The 16,380-nt window shown below is 45.2% G+C and overlaps 1 protein-coding gene across 6 annotated transcripts in view; it reads right to left on the bottom strand.

Moving 5' to 3' along the window:
- Window positions 1-219: 219 nt before the first annotated feature.
- The window catches only part of DNAAF11 (dynein axonemal assembly factor 11), a 77,589-nt gene continuing 61,428 nt past the window's right edge, over window positions 220-16,380 (bottom strand). For 4 of the 6 annotated variants that reach the window (XM_027063886.2, XM_053208193.1, XM_053208191.1 and 1 more), the window contains 2 exons: window positions 7,847-7,932; window positions 220-820 (listed from right to left, as the gene is read on the bottom strand). In XM_027063886.2, coding sequence (XP_026919687.2) covers window positions 643-820; window positions 7,847-7,932 — 264 coding nt within the window. In that variant the 3' untranslated portion in view covers window positions 220-642. Of the gene's footprint in view, window positions 821-6,720; window positions 7,014-7,108; window positions 7,490-7,846; window positions 7,933-16,380 lie in introns of those variants that run through there. The other 2 variants (XM_053208194.1, XM_053208195.1) reach the window with 2 other exon arrangements.

Below are 16,380 nucleotides of genomic sequence, written 5' to 3'. Positions count from 1 at the left end.
TCGTCCTCTGTGGACAATCCTGCACTAGAGCGCCTGTCTTCTCCGAGCTGTGTGCCGCCTTCCCAGGCTCCATTTAGCCCACTAGACTTCCACCTGCTTCCCTCTCGTTTTGCAGATGTCAAGCCCGTACCTACAGCCTTAACGGCTTTCGCTTCCTACTCCTGCCAGCTCTCCTCCTCCTCACCCCAGGCATTACCACCAGTAATCACGAGAAGAAAATTGAAACACCGCTAAAATCACATTAGAGCATTCCGATTTGATCTGAAATTACAGTTTTAACTTCTGAGCTTGACCAATTTGCTGAAGCACCGATTTAACAATCAGTCCTTTTATCTCCGACTTCGTCTCTCTGCATTAGCAAGCAGTTCTGTGATTAAAAATCAGCGTCTTAATGTAAGAGTGCTATGATTTACTGAACGTTTGCCCTAGCCAACATTTTATTATAGGCAAATGAGCTGTAGCATGTTAAGGTATGCACTTGAACGTCAAACTGGTGTAAGAATATTACTGCATAAAGTAGAAGTGAGACACTGGAGTAGTGATGGTGACAAATAACTCTGTGTTTACCCCAAACGTGGCATACTACACACTGTGCACTGAGGAAAACGGGATCGGGTGGGTCCGTCCACCTGGCCTGATGTTTCAGATCAACGGGGGCACTTCAGGGTTATCTTCAAAGTCTGGATCTTCCTCACTTGGTATAATTTTGGGTTCAGATCGAACTCTTCGGGGCGTGGGGTTTTTCTCTTGAACTATGTTAGCCACATCAGGGAAGGAACGCTTGCTAGGATCTACTTCTAATTTCTCAATTCGCTTGCTTCTACAACAGAAAAAAAAAAAGGCAAGAGGAAATTGAGAGATGTCATTTTAAATTAAATTTCAAGTAGACTCAACTCGTTCATTCATTCATTCATTCATTCATTCATTCATTCAGCAAACATGGGCAAGTGCTCTCCTTAGAGCATGGAGACAATAGTAAGAGACTGTCCCGGGTTTCAAGTAGCTCGGAACCTTGTGGAAGCAAGAGTCTGACCTGTGGGGAAGTAAAGTGCTGATGCATGGGCAGCTGGAGGGGAGGTTGGCTGAGAGGCTCTGTTCACCTGAGAATATTTTTTTTTCAAGATTTTTAAGTAATCCCTACACCCGATGTGGGGCTCGAACTTACAACCCTATGATCAAGCAATGCGTGCTCTACCAGCCAGCCAGGTGCCCTGCACCTGAGAATCCTTAAATGATGCTACAGCAGGCAATCCCCGCAGCCAGGGTCAACAGTAGAATCCCTGTAGGCAGGTCTTATGTAGGCTCAATGTAGCTAATCAGCCTCCTGGTGATGCAGACAATCCAGCCTGTGTGCTTTTGCAGGGGCGTTTGTATAAATTCAGGTGCCTAGAAATCTCCGCCCACCAGTTTCCCCCACAAGATCCCACCCCTGCTGTCGGCACCCAGTTCTTTCGGCAATGGCTATGTGGAAACAGAACAAGAAAGATTCCCGTATTGCCGTCATTAGAAAATTCTAGATAATACAGGTCATTGGGCTGCCGCCCTGTCAATTTTGATCTGTAGGCCTGGGGATGGGGCCCAGTACTTTGCATTTATATAAAGCCCCCCCCCCCACCTATCCCCCAGGGATACTGATAATCAGTCAAATTATTTTGGAATCACTGCCCTGGTCACCCGGCCAGGCATTCAACGGAATACATTAAGTGCCTCCCAGATTCTAGACACCAGAAATCCCATGGTCTGTGCAAATAGGATGTTTCCTGGTGACATCTAACAGTGCAGCAGAGAGCTCAAATAGAACATTTATCACATTATCATGTAATCGTCTCATTACTGATCTGTTCTCCCCATTAGAACCAGCATTCTTGAAGCAATTATACTGTCTTTTTCATCTTTGGCATATAGCATTTGTGAATACTTGTTAAATAACAAAAAAAAATACTCTACTACGGTGCAATCATGAAATTAAATCAGAAACTGTCTCTGACCCAAAGAGAATCACGGTCGGTCTCATCCGGGAGTCCCACACTGATGTACTGAGACCAAATTTAGGCAACATACACAAGGTATTGGGAGGAGGGGGGGGGTCCGACTTTCTCTGGGAAGTGTGAACCCTCTGTTGTTCTTACGGCCCATCCCCCCTCCTTTCTGTCAGCCACTTAGCCCTTGAAGGCACTTGAGGTTTCCATTCTTCTCAGAATTCTGACTAATGCACATGGACCCGCTGAAGGAAAGTATCATGTATACGAAGAGTATAAAGTGTAAATTTTCCGAAGACCCAGATAGGGCACTGTAAACTCTGAAGGAAATTCTAGTTTTTGAAGACGTACATTACAGTCATTATTAAATATGGCTCTGCTTTTTAATTACTGTGCTCTTGTTTAAAAGGCTGCCATATCTATGGCTTAATCAAGTAAATAGCGAAACTCAACTGTTATAATTATGTTGACTTTGAGGAGAAGCAGCGTCTGTCCTCATGCCTGGAAGTCCAGGCATGTATCTCTCGGGCCATAACGTCTGGATCTTCGTAATAAAGAGTGAACTCAGCCCAGATGCAGTCCTCTGCGGCGCACCCACTTCAGATGTTGTGAGGAGTAATTTGCACGCAGGACTTGAATCGGTCATGAGTCTCCGGGTAATAAACAGTGAGCCCATGAGGCCAGGAGCCCCAAAGGATCACACTAATCCCAAAATAAAGAGAGGGCCTTTTCTCCCCTACTGTTTCCTCCCTTAATGTCAGGCACCCGACGTGACTGTTTTACCCACCACCTGTCTGTCAGGGCCAGAACCTCTGGAGTCTAGTCAGAATGACCGGTTGGGCAAAATGAATATTTTCATCAACGGTGGAAGAAAGAAAGAAAAAAAAAAAAAGACTAAAATCACCAGGCATAACACATCAGAGATTGAGTCCTTCTACTAAAGAACACAAGGAAAGAACTTTCTTCTGGTAATATGGTGGGCTAGCATACATGGACCAAAGATTCCCACCTCCCACTGAAAACCCTCGGGAGATCAGGAAAGATGTGATAAGATGATAAGGAACCATGAGGGCAGGATTCAGTAAAAGGAGGGACCAGAGAGGAAGTGGGTCCCTGAAGCCACCTTTGGCCTGAGGGCATTTGCTGAGCCCCTAAAGTGGTGCTTTGGTCTTGCTGGCCTTGCGGGATCTGGGAACAGAAGTCAAGGTCCTGAGCATGCCAGGTGCACAGTGACGGGACGCCCTCTCCCCTAGAAGGCTTCGCTCTCGCGTAAGAGTGAATGAACAGTAAACCCGCTATGCCTGCCCCCGCAGGCACTGTGAGGGAAGTAGGACACAGAAGGGCTGGGCTGTCACCACAGCTGGGGTTTCCATGGGTTTACAGCGGCCACAGTTAAAACCCAGCCACCTTGAATTTAGTGTAAAGTGGTTCCAAACGGGCAGGGTCCTCAGGTAGCGTCTGCCCCAGAGCGCAGGCCAACGCTCCCCGGGTGAGCACTTTTCGGGCCTCTGAGAAGCCCCTAGACTATCTTCTAAGGCAATTCGGGCAGCTTGTAGGAAAAACGAACAAGCACTCAAGGAAAAAGGGCACTTAGCGTGAGAACCGGCAGAAGCAACAAGAACGCGAATAGAGACGAGAAACTTCAGATTTTGAATACGACAGCACGGATTATGAAACCAAGGAAATGCTTCAGACTTAATACTATAATGTTGAACTTTTCCTCTGGGATCGGCAAGAAGACAGAGACGGTTGCTGTCACCTCCCTCCCACTCTGTCCTGGTGCCTTTCCCTATGCACTAAGGCAGGAAAACAAAAGGAACAGGATTAGGAAGAAAGAAACTCCACATTCTCTGTAGGTAGACAGAAAATCCAAAACAACTAACAAATGAATAAAATAGTAAGAGAGATCAGCAAGGCTGCTGGGTACAAAATCAAACACAAAAGTGAGTTACGTGGTGGGGGTGATACAAACACTGTGAATATAGTGAATCCCATTAAAAAGTTGTACATTTTTCTTAATTTTTTTTTTAACGTTTATTTATTTTTGAGACAGAGAGAGACAGAGCATGAACGGGCGAGGGGCAGAGAGAGAGGGAGACACAGAATGGGAAGCAGGCTCCAGGCTCTGAGCCATCAGCCCAGAGCCCGACGCGGGGCTCGAACTCACGGACGGTGAGATCGTGACCTGAGCTGAAGTCAGACGCTTAACCGACTGAGCCACCCAGGCGCCCCCCAAAAAAGTTGTACACTTTTTAATACTCGAGACGATGAATTTGATGCAATATGTATTTTACCACGGTAAAAAATTAATTGCAAATCTATATCCTAGCAACAAAAGCATAGTTATGATAGCATCAAAATATCACACACCTAAGAAAAGTAATACAGTATGTGTATATTAAAAAAAATGTTTTTAGTGTTTATTTGTGAGAGAGAGAGAGAGAAGAGAGAGGGAGGGAGGGGGAGCACGAGTGGGGGAGGGGCAGAGAGAGAGAGAGAGGGAAGACACAGAATCCGAAGCAGGCTCCAGGCTCTGAGCTGTCAGCACAGAGCCTGATATGGGGCTCGAACTCATGAACCGCAAGATCATGACCTGAGCTGAAGTCGGACGCTTAACCGACTGAGCCACCCGGGTGTCCCCAGTATGTGTATATTTTAAATGAATTTAGACATAAACCTGCGGCCTTCACAAGAAGTAACTCAAAATGGATCACTGGCCTAAACACAAAAGGCAAGACTGCAAAACTCACAGAAGGGAGCACAGGAAAAGAGCTGACTGACCCTGGGGGCGGGCGATGCCGTTTTAGATACAGCAGCAGAGGCACGAGCCCTGAAAGAAGTCGTCGGCGAGCTGGATTTCGTTAAATTTACAAACTTCTGCTCCATGAAAGACAATTTTGGGAGAATGACAAGACAAGCCACAAACTGGGAGAAAACATCCGATGAACAGCTGTTATCCAAAACATACCAAAAAACCCTCTTCGAATGCAACGATAAGAAAGCCGTGTGATTGAAAGAAGGGCCAAGGATCTTCACAGACACGTCACCAGGGAAGATGTGCAGATGGCAAATACACGAATGGAAAGAGGCTCCAGACCATGTGTCGTCACGGAAATGCATTTGTCCAAGTCCAGGGAATGAATAACACCAACTTTGAACGCTAATGCCCACTATGAACGTTGGGTGATAACGACGTGTGTCAATGTAGATTTATCAGTTGTAATAAATGTGCCACCTTCATGGGGGGATGGGGATAATGGGGGAGACTGTGTATGAGTGGGGGCAGTGGATATATGGAAAATTCCTGTGCTTTTCGTTCAAGTTTTCTGTGACCCTAAAATTGCTTTAAAGAAGAAAGTCTACTAAAAAAAAAAAAAAAAGACCTCGTGAAGAGAGTAGGAAGATGAGCCAAAGAATGGGCCCAAATTTATCACTCTGGCTCTACTTTATGATCTTGGGCAAATTAATTTCTTTGAGACTCAGTCCATTAGGAATAACAGGATTTCTCTTGTGGTTATTTTGAAGATGAAAGATAGGTGATGGATAGTATCATGTAGCACAGAGGAGGCACTCGGCACTCAACAAACCCATCCCGAGTGAGGTATGTGTCCCTCCTTGATCATACATACAGTGTCACAGGACCACAAGAGTTCACGGCATCGGTGACCTGCCCCACAAAACATGATCTCCTCCGGTCCCAAGGAACGGAACCTTACTCCACTGATCTTCCCCTCCGGTCACTCTGTCTCCACAGCATGAGGAAAGGGCCGCTCTGGCTACGGAAGGATCGATGGGCCTCTTCTGGCCCTCCCGGCGTATCACTGTGCCTACCGTCTTCCCGTCCCTCAAACTGACAACCTGCCTGACCTCATTCCCACTTGCGGCCTTCTTAGTTCACGGGATCGCCCAGCCAGAGGCTGAGGTGGTGTGGATGGTCCAAGTCCGTCAATGACTAAGGAGCACGCAAACAACCTTCACACAGACGTGTTAAGTGTGGCTGCAAGGTGATTACTTCTCAGTAACAAAAATGAAAACAGCTTTACGGGGCGCCTGGGTGGCTCAGTCGGTGAAGCGTCCGACTTCAGCTCAGGTCACGATCTCATGGTCCATGAGTTCGAGCCCCGCGTCGGGCTCTGTGCCGACAGCTTGGAGCCTGGAGCCTGTTTCAGATTCCATGTCTCCCTCTCTCTCTGCCCTTCCCCCACTCATGCTCTGTCTCTCTCTGTCTCAGGAATAAATAAACATTAAAAAAAAATTCAAAAATGAAAACGGCTTTGCAAACAGACCGTAGGAAGTACTACCATAAAGAATTGTGCTAAGACATCTCTAGTCCTCAAATGTCATCACCATAATGGGGATTTTCCCGGGGTCTAAAGACCAGCTTCCACACTGGCTGCCCCTCCCTGATCCTTCACAAGCGGGAGTCACACTCCTTTCATGTGTGGATGCTGCTGGGGGGTAATTATGACCATGAATATTCATGCTAGCAGAATACCCTTGAACCTCTGTAAATTACACTAATCTGGGAAATAGGAGACCAACTGGTCTCCAAGGTTAAAACCAGCAACCCAGCTTTCAGAAGGAATTCCACTCCGTACCCGTCGTTCAAACAAAGCCCACGGTCGAAAGTCCACAAAACTTCCACAGTTGACTCGGGATGTTATGAATGCCTGACGGCTTCTATTATGCAAGACGTAAATATAGCTCTCGTTCAGGTATTTTTGTAATGATAATTTCAGCATAGACATTTGTATCACAAAGATAGTTTGCCTCGGTTCAAAATAGATTTTGCCATCTGGACAGTAACAGTCTGGAAATCACGACAAGTGGAAGGAAAGTCGAAAGGCCCGGGATCGTGCATTCGAAGGAAGCGCTGAAATAACGAGAGCTTTGTCCCAAATGCTTGAAGGGATGCCACTGGTCACGGGTGCTGAGCTTCGTTCTGAGGGCATTCAGGAGGCACCGCCAGGATCTTCAGTTAGGAATGAGGAGAGGCTTCCTGTCACCGGGGGAGTACGGAGAGCGGGAGGGGTCCTGGTGTGGAAGAAGCTGAACCAGAGGCTCGCAGATGATCTGGGGGTAGGAGGTGGGCGGGAGGGCACATGGTGGGGACTCTTGGTCCTGGCAACCCTGAGAGCTTCAGAAGCTATGAAGTGACATCCGAGCCATGAAAGGGTAGCGTGAGCAGCATTCGACGAGGGCTCAGCAGGGCTGTCCCAACGTGTCAAGACTACCTGACCTTCAGGCATTCTAATTTTTTTTAATGTTTACTTATTTTTCAGAGGGAGAGACAGAGCACGAGCAGGGGAGGGGCAGAGAGAGACAGGGAGGCACAGACTCCCAAGCAGGCTCCAGGCTCTAAGCTGGCAGCACAGAGCCTCACGCGGGGCTCGAACCCACGAACCGCGAGATCATGACCTGAAGCCGAAGTTGGACGTTTAACCGACTGAGCCAGTCAGGCGCCCCCAGACCTTCAGACATTCTAAACTTCTCTCCCTCATTTTGCCCATCTGTAAACCGAGGATAAAAATGGTGAGGATTAAGTGTGTTACTATGGGTGAAGTACACACGATACTGCCTGATACATAGTAAGTGCTCAGTAGATGTTAGCAGTCATTGGTGTTGACCTCACCACTCTCACCATTATTGACACAAGAAATTGGGGCCTGTATGCCCACAGATTTGTTTTTTAGGGATCAAGAGCCCTATAAATCCAGAGTCTAAGTTTTGGGAATAGACATGAACATTCACAGCGTGAATCATCTGTAAATGCTAAATAACTGTATCTTTGAGGAAGGTGCATTCTAGCCACCAAATGACAATGAAGAGAACTATAAGGAAGCTTCCGATGGCTAGGGAGGTGGTACCTTTGGTTTGTGTGCTCTCTGCTGCTGTCCGAGGGACTCGTCCCAGACTCTGACGTTTGTCGCCAACCTGTGATGACTTCGTCTACCTAAAATAAAAATATAACACACACTGAGTGGTGCATTAGTCTTGGACATATCCTCAAAAATACACAACATTTTAAGTTTTGCTACGTACGCCATGAAAGAGTCTAACTGTAAGCCCCTGCATGCGGTATGAGAAAGTTAGTATCACAGACTGGATCTGTCTTGCAAAGCCACAAGCTATCCTTCATTTGCCAAAGGCCAAGCAGGGGGGATATGGTGAATTAATTCACATAATAGATATTTTCTGAGAGCCAGAAACCTGCCAAACACTGCTTGGGGTGGTGGGGATTTAGGCGTGGTTGAGACACTGCCTCTGAACAGCTCCCCTCCTCCACCTCCACCTGGCATGTGTTGCAGTGGAAAGCAGGCTGAGCTGGAGGTTCGAATCCCTCCCTTCCCAGCACACTGGACCCCCAGGTCATCCTTCATAAAATGAAGGGATGAGATATGAGCTCAAAGGCCCCTTTGGGTATGAAAAGTTCTGTAATTCTTCCACTTTTTTGTTTCAAGTTTATTTATCTATGGGGGGGGAGGGGCAGAGAGAGAGGGAGAGAGAGAATCCCAAGCAGACCTCACGCTGTCAGTGCAGAGCCCGAGGCGGGGCTAGAACTCGTGAACCTGTGAGATCGTGACCTGAGCTGAAATCAAGAGTCGGACGCCCGATCGACTGAGCCGCCCAGGCGCTCCTTCTTCCACTTCTTCTAAGCCAAATAAGCTCAGTGCTAAGCATGTTGAGGTCTCAATAAATAAAACTGACTGATTTGATTCAAGGAAGATTATTCGCACCCAGCACCTCCTACTAGAAAGCTCAAAGATCTAAGACTATGGGGGCGGAAGAGAACAGGTGGCCACTTACTAGACCCCGACACCATGCTGGACACATGCCTGCCTATCCTAGGCAGTTCATGTGTTTTATTTCACCCCCACCTCCCAGTATAACTATAAGACAAGGATTATTTACAGGCAGAGAGAAGGAACTCTCCTCATGTTGTTTTGGTCTGCTGATCAGGATGGGGGCTTCTGCCTTTTCTTTCCTTTCTTTCTTCTTCGTCCTTTTTTTTTTTTTTTTACAAGAGGCAGAGCATGAGCCGGGGCGGGGTGGGGAGGGGGTGCAGAGAGAGAGGGAGACACAGAATCAGAAGCAGGCTGCAGGTTCTGAGTTGTCAGCACAGAGCCCGATGCGGGGCTCAAACTCATGAATGGGGAGAGATCATGACCTGAGCTCAAGTCCAACGTTTCACTGACTGAGTCACCCAGGCGCTCCGGCCTTTTATTTCCAGGGAGGAGAAAGATCTGGAGCGTGTACATTCCTCTCTCCATCCTAATCATCCTAATCATTTCCCTTTCTTTGGGGAGGAAGTGCTTCGTTGACTGGCCCCATCTCACTGGTGGGCAGGGTCGTTCCCCTGCAGGTGAGGGACACCTGCTGCCCTTCCTCTGTTGGGCCGGAGACTTCACTTGCTCCCCAGCAGCGAGAGGATCCATGAGGACACAGACTAGGCTTGGGCTGTGAGGGTCTGGTCACCACTCCTACCCCCACCTGCTGGCTCGGGCAGGCTACACTCACCATCTCCGTTTGGGAAGCGAATCGGAAGCCCCGAGGTAGCCTCAATTCTAAACCAGATTCTCCAATCCAATCTTTACCCAACTTCTGCATCAGGGTGCTGGCCAATTAACCAAATTAATAGACCGGGTCGTCGGTTTCCCATTAGGGGCAGAGAGAGAGAGAGAGAGAGAGAGAGAGAGAGAGAGAGGAGGACAGAAGATCTGAAGCAGGCTCTTGAGGGGACAGCAGCAAGCCCAATGTGGGGCTCGAACTCACGAGCCACAAGATCATGACCTGAGCCCAAGTCGGATGCTCAACTGACTGAGCCACCCAGGTGCCCCTAAGAACCAGTGTTTTAGATAGTGCAGAGTATATTTATCTATCACATTTGACAACAATTCAATCCGTGTTTGTATGTGTGATTTTGTTCCGCTCCCTTACACAGAGGAACACGCACACAGGCTTGCCTTTCCCTTCCCATAGACCTCACGGGAGGGCCCGTGTGCAATGCAGAAGGGAAAGATCTGCCGAAATGACACATTTCAACCTATGTACTGGACACCCGACCAGGAAAAATACCTTTAAGTACCACAAATGGCGTGTGCAATGGCCAGACTTTTGCTGAGACTCTGGGAGGAAGGAACAATGGACACTGCGCATACTAAAGACGCTAAATTTCAGGTCCAGAAGAGTTTGTCCGGAGACATTTTCAAAGAGAGAGTTCCAGAACCGAAGAGGCCACACAGTCAAGGACCACAGACGAATGAGGGGTAGTCGGCAGAACACAAACTTGTAGAATACTGTGGGGGAATCAGCAACTCAAGCCACCAGTGCGATATTTACTGAATACTTAAAGGAGGTAATTCATGGAAAGGTCTGCCCAATGAAGCAGATTCTATCATCGTCAAACACAGGTTTTGGGGGGAGGAGGTTAATCCTAAAATGTTTTATTTGCTATGTTTTAAAATATATTAATGTCATAATTTTGTTTTCCGGGCATTTCTCGCCGGCTAATGACTGATGCTGTATTTTCGGATGTTAATGACGGTAAGGTATGAATGCTAACACTCTTTGAATACAAAAACTTAACTGGTTTTTGTCCTTTTCTTTAACAGAATTAGTGTGATGGATTCAAATATTTCTCCCTCCTTCCTGGCCCATCCTTAACGAGACGGAAACACTTTTTAGGTGCTGTTGAGTCCAGTTCTGGCTTGTTAAACCATATTAATATCAAAGACGAAGGAAAAGATAGATACGAGGGGGCTAAACAGACATCTCCAGTCAAGGGGAGCAGAGAGAGGCCATAAATGTTAGGGTGTTGGGAACTGGCACCTTCCTCCTGCAGTGTCTGAGGGAGACCGAAGCATCTCTGGGAGACGCGGTTGTGCAAAGAGAGCATAGTGTCCACTAGAATCTTCTGCAACAATGGAAGTGTTCTGTGCTGTCCGACATGGGGCTCCTGAACATTTGAGACGTGGTTAGTGTACCTGAGCTACTGAAGGTTTGATTTTATTTAAATTGAAGTAATTTAAATTGAAGGGAACATGATTACAGTGAGCCCCAAATGCATAGGTGGGCTTCCGATTCTTCTTCGGGGTGAAGGACGTCCATCCACACCAGTTACCCCTAATTCACCTGTAGTCCTTGACTCTGTGGCCTTTTCGGTTCTGGAACTCTCTGCTGCTCCCTTGACGTGCCTGGGACCTGGTACTCTTATGGAAGTATGAGAACCCGGAGCCTGTGCTCCACTCTCTCTGATCACTGTGGGGTTGAAGGTTGCTCCCCAAGCCTGACTCAGGACAACTCTAAAGGACCTTGTCAGCCGCAGAGCTCGCTGGGCGTCGGCTGAGGTCTTTGTCAGGCCTCCACGGCAGCTCGGTTTTCCCCTTTCCTGCTCCTGGCCCCTTCCCTCCTGCTCACAGGCAGCTGCCTGGGGGGCGCTCCCTCACAGGCACCCTGCATGCTCCCCTCCATCTCAGACCTGTTCCTGGGGAGCCGTGGCACCTTTGCATTTTTAAAACTTTTTTTGAATATTTTAGTTACATTAAACGAGGCCAATGCTAGTGAAAAATCATTAAAATGTCAGTTTTAAGAACAAAGCTCTTGAGCCAAAAGTACAAATTTTGTATTGCTTCACGTTGTAAACGCACTAAAGAGAATGGGAGCATGTGCATAATTAGAGTCTTAAAACACCCCGTTTCTAACACTGTTATTTGTCACATAATAAGCTCAGACAAAGATACTCTGTGTTTATGGAAATGCAAATAGCATCACAAATTTGGAACTTCTCTTCACAGGGAATTTGCTGTGCACCAGAATCTAAATGTGTTTCTTATTTTTAAGAGATATTTTCAGCTTATTTAGTTCCAAAGATTCTTTTAAGTTTAAAAGTTAGAAGGAACTAAGGAAGCAGCACGAAGAAAAATATTAACACCAACATTCATATCAACGCCAAAATTCATCTTAACGCCAGTATTTATATTCACAGCAGGTAAAACACTTCCAATGAGCTCTGACTTTCCCCAGCAGAGGACCACGAGGTCCTGCAGTAGTGACCACTGTCTTCCTACTACACCCACAGCACCAGCATCGTTCTTCCTCTAGGAAGTGATGGTCATTAACATTAACCATCTTATTCATTTGCACTAAGTGTGTTTAGGGATGACTGATGGACAGCTGCAAGGGCCAAAATATGTTCAATAAATTAGATCAGGGGGACTAATGGTTTCCTGAATCCATAGAAAGAAATGTAATCAGCTTCCTGAAAACTCAATTGTGGGCCAGGCACAAAGTTACAAATTAACATTTTAATGATGTGATATTACTTTAATTCTCACAGAGTCATGTGATTTCGTGCAGCTGAAAGTTGGGAGCGGACATGGAGGTAGGAACCAAGTCTCCTCTACAGAAGGCAGAAGTCGCTCCTAAGGCTTTTCCGCCAGACGACTTTCCAGTCTTTGCTGACACAGTACCCTGGGATGGCGTCTCATGACTTCCTGAGGCAGCACTCAGCGCGGAGACAATCTACCTCTACTTATTTTATTATTTTGTTTTGTTTTATTTTATTTATTCCATTTTATTTTATTTATTCTATTTTTATTTTATTTATTTTATTCCATTTTATTTATTTTATTCTATTTTATTTATTTTATTCCATCTTATTTTATTTATTTTATTCTGTATATTTTATTCTATTTTATTTTATTCTATTTTATTCATTTTATTTTATTTATTTTATTCTATTTTACTTTATTCTATTTTATTTATTTTATTTTATTCCATTTTATTTTACTTATTTTATTCCATTTTATTTTATTCTATTTTATTTATTTTATTCTATCTTATTTATTTTATTCCATTTTATTTTATTTATTCTATTCCATTTTTACTTTATTTATTTTATGTGCCTTGAGAACTTGTTTGGAGTTTCTAGCAGGGAATTGCAGCCACTCATATACCCTTGAGTAAAGAATGATCCTCCTCTGTCAGGGAAGGTCATTTTCTTGGACTGAGTGAAGCTTTGGGAGGGACACACCTGGAGCAGTGAGGGAGGAAGGGGACACCCGGCTAGCCGGCTAGATCAGCCAAACCAACCCTGGTGATCAATGGGGTGACAGATGTCGTAGCCAGATCACCCTCGCATCCATTTTTTTTTTTTTTACTGTAGATTATTTATTTTTTTGTTTCAAGTTTTTATTTAAATGCCAGTTAGTTAACATACACTGTAATATCAGTTCCAGGAGAATTCAGTGGTTCATCACTTCTGTACAATACCCAGTGCTCATCTCAACCAGTGCCATCCTTTATGCCCATCACACATCTAGCCCATCCCCCTCCCACAGCCCTCAGTTTGTTCTCTGTTGTTAAGAGTCCGTTTCATGGTTTGTCTCTCTTTTTCCCCCTAGTTCATCTGTTCTATTTCCTAAATTCCACATATAAGTGAAACCATATGGTATTTGTCTTTCTCTGATTTATTTTGCTTAGCATAATACACTCTAGTTCAATCCACATCATTCCAAATAGCAAAATTTCATTCTTTTTGGTCGTTTAGTAGCATTCCATTTTATGTATATACCACATTAAAAAATATAACTTATTGTCAAGTTAGTTAACATACCAGTGTATACAGTGTGCTCTTGGTTTTGGGAGTAGATTCCCATGATTTATCACTTACATACAACACCCAGTGTTCATCTCAACAAGTGCCCTCCTCAATGCCCATCACCCATTTTCCCCTCTCCCCCACCCCTCCATCAACCCTCAGTTTGTTCTCTGTATTTAAGAATCTCTTACAATTTGCCTCCCTCTTTGTTTGAAACTATTTTTCCCCTTCCCTTCCCCCATGGTCTTCTGTTAAGTTTCTCAAGTTCCACATCACACACTTGGGCTGATGAAAACTTGGGCTGAGTGAAAACATAGGATATCTGTCTTTCTCCGCCTGACTTATTTCCCTTAGCATAATACTCTCCAGTTCCATCCATGGTGTTACAAATGGCAGGATTTAATTCTTTCTCATGGCCAAGCAATATTCCATTATATATAAACCACACCTTCTTTCTTATTAGGAAACTGTCTAAATCCGGGGACTGGTTCTTATTAGGAAACTGTCTAAATCTGGGGACTGGTCATCAAATTTATTGTATGAATTTATTGTCAATGGACACTTGGGTTCCTTCCATGTACCTCTACTTTAACAAAATGTATGTGGTTGCTTTACCAACTACAGAAATTACTAAGACAATGAACCAAGACTACATGTGCTGTGTAAAATATAGTAACCAGACGCAAGGGAGAGAGACCCAGCTCTCGATCCTTTAGGTTGAACCACAGGAAGTACCAATATCTGACCATTTTTGACCTACAAAACAGTGATTTTACATGGTTCAACTTAACTGTTATTTATATGAAGCTGAGTAAGAATGAGAAAACAATCGCTCCACTTTAGATGAAGGCTTGCTATCGTGGTAAATTAAGAGAGCAAATGGACAAAGAAAATGGAATCTAACCAGAGATGTTCATTGAAGAACAAAATATAAAACAATCCATCATTTAATTTTTTTCTTGTGAATTTACCCTGGTTTCTCAAATCACAGTATTTAGGAAAATCAGAAGCAAATTTCTCTTTCTCTTGGATTTTTACTTGGTACCACGGTTTCAGCTATTGCCGCTATTAAATCTTCTCAAGAAATATTTACTGAGCGTCTATTATGTGCCAAACATAGGAGCAAGTGGTAGATATGGAAGGATAGGTTAAAAAATTATCCTTGATCATCTCATGAGAGATAAAGACACATTAGCAGTGAAAATGCATTGAAGGAAGTATAATTGACAGGTATGTGTGTACATTAAATATGGAAGCCCAAGGGAAGGAGGGATGTGCACCGGTGACATGGGGAAGGCTTACTGGAGGATGTGAGGTTTGATATGAATTTTAAAGAATAAGGAGGAATTTGCCAGAAGCTGGAGATTATGTGGTACATTCCCTATATCAGAACATTCCAGAGAGAGAAAGCAAGCCTGAACAAAGACAAGAAGGTAAATGACCACATAAACTAGCACAGAATATTGGGCAGATAATAGATGGAAAAAAGGGTGAAGCACCAGGCAGATGTCAGGTCTTGAGAGAGTTGATTTTAAGGTGCTTGGACTTTGCACAGGAGGTGACAGAGACTTTTCTGGGTTTTTTTTTTTCCTTCAACTCAGCTGAAGGAGCAATATTCTCAATACACTCTTATTTTCATCAGCCCGAGTGTGTGATGTTAACAAAAATATTAAGTGCAGTGGCATGATGGCTTTTGAAAGAAAGTGTTTCTTTCGTCGCTAGGTAAAAAATACACTGTTTTGTTTTTGTTTTTGCCATTACAGCTAAATTGCTTTCTCCTCACCCCAAACTTCACTCTGAAAATACTACTGACATGGAGTCTTATTAGGAAACTGTCTAAATCTGGGGACTGGTCATCAAATTTATTGTACGAATACATAACATGCGAATCATTGGCTAACTAATCGGCTCTTCCGGGCTTCTGTTGGCCTGTCCACTACGGATGTGTACGCGTTTCTCTGGCTTCCCGCTGTCCCATGTAACGTAGGTTTTAGACTCTGCATTCAGGGTCCCCTGGCACCCACACACTCTCTTAGAAGGCATCATTTACACGAAGGGCAATCCATTATTCACAATTTGCCCCAGAATGGGAGAATAGGAGAGTTAAATGGAGATTTTTCCCTTAAAAGAATTTAACAGTAACAATTGGCTTTCATACCCTTCGGGCCAGGCCTCTGCGGTATTTTAACGAGGGTGTGATGTGGTATCCACACTCACAATACAGGTACTGAGCCTGCGTGCAGTTGTGTCCATTTGTTCTCCTGTCTCTGCTCTGCTCTGGAGAGTTCCGGGTCACGTGGCTCCCAGCTGGGCCTGGCCAACAGGAAGCACTGGAGGGAGGCTGGAGAACCTCGAAGGAGGCTCCAGGTGTCTCTCCCACAATCCCTGTCTGCGTGAGTGACTCCACTCCACGGAGGGAGGATCTCCTCCGTGGCTGCCCAAGAGGCCTCTGCGGGTCCGGTTCCTTCCAGGTGACCTGGTGCGTGTTTTCCACCACCAGCACCTCCTCCCTCTGTCCTGGGAGAGGAGGGACCCACCTGATGTTACAGCTTTCTGGGTGGTCTTACTCTCCCTCCTTTGGCATCTCAGATCTGCGTTCACCTGTGTAATACATTTCCTGAATTACTCCCGCAAGGTACATTCCTGTATACATTTCCTGTATGCATTTTCAGTGTTTCCTGAGTTTCCATCAGACCCTTAACTGACTTCCTCCGTGTGTCTCACACCTCAGGGTACTTGTTAAGACACACACTTCCACAACATCTAATTAGAATCCTCAGGATAGTGGCCTGGGAATCTAGT

Source organism: Acinonyx jubatus, chromosome F2 (assembly GCF_027475565.1).
Source record: "Acinonyx jubatus isolate Ajub_Pintada_27869175 chromosome F2, VMU_Ajub_asm_v1.0, whole genome shotgun sequence".
NCBI lineage: Eukaryota > Metazoa > Chordata > Mammalia > Carnivora > Felidae > Acinonyx > Acinonyx jubatus.
Note: the sequence above shows the minus strand (reverse complement) of the source record. Positions and strands in the feature narration are given on the sequence as shown.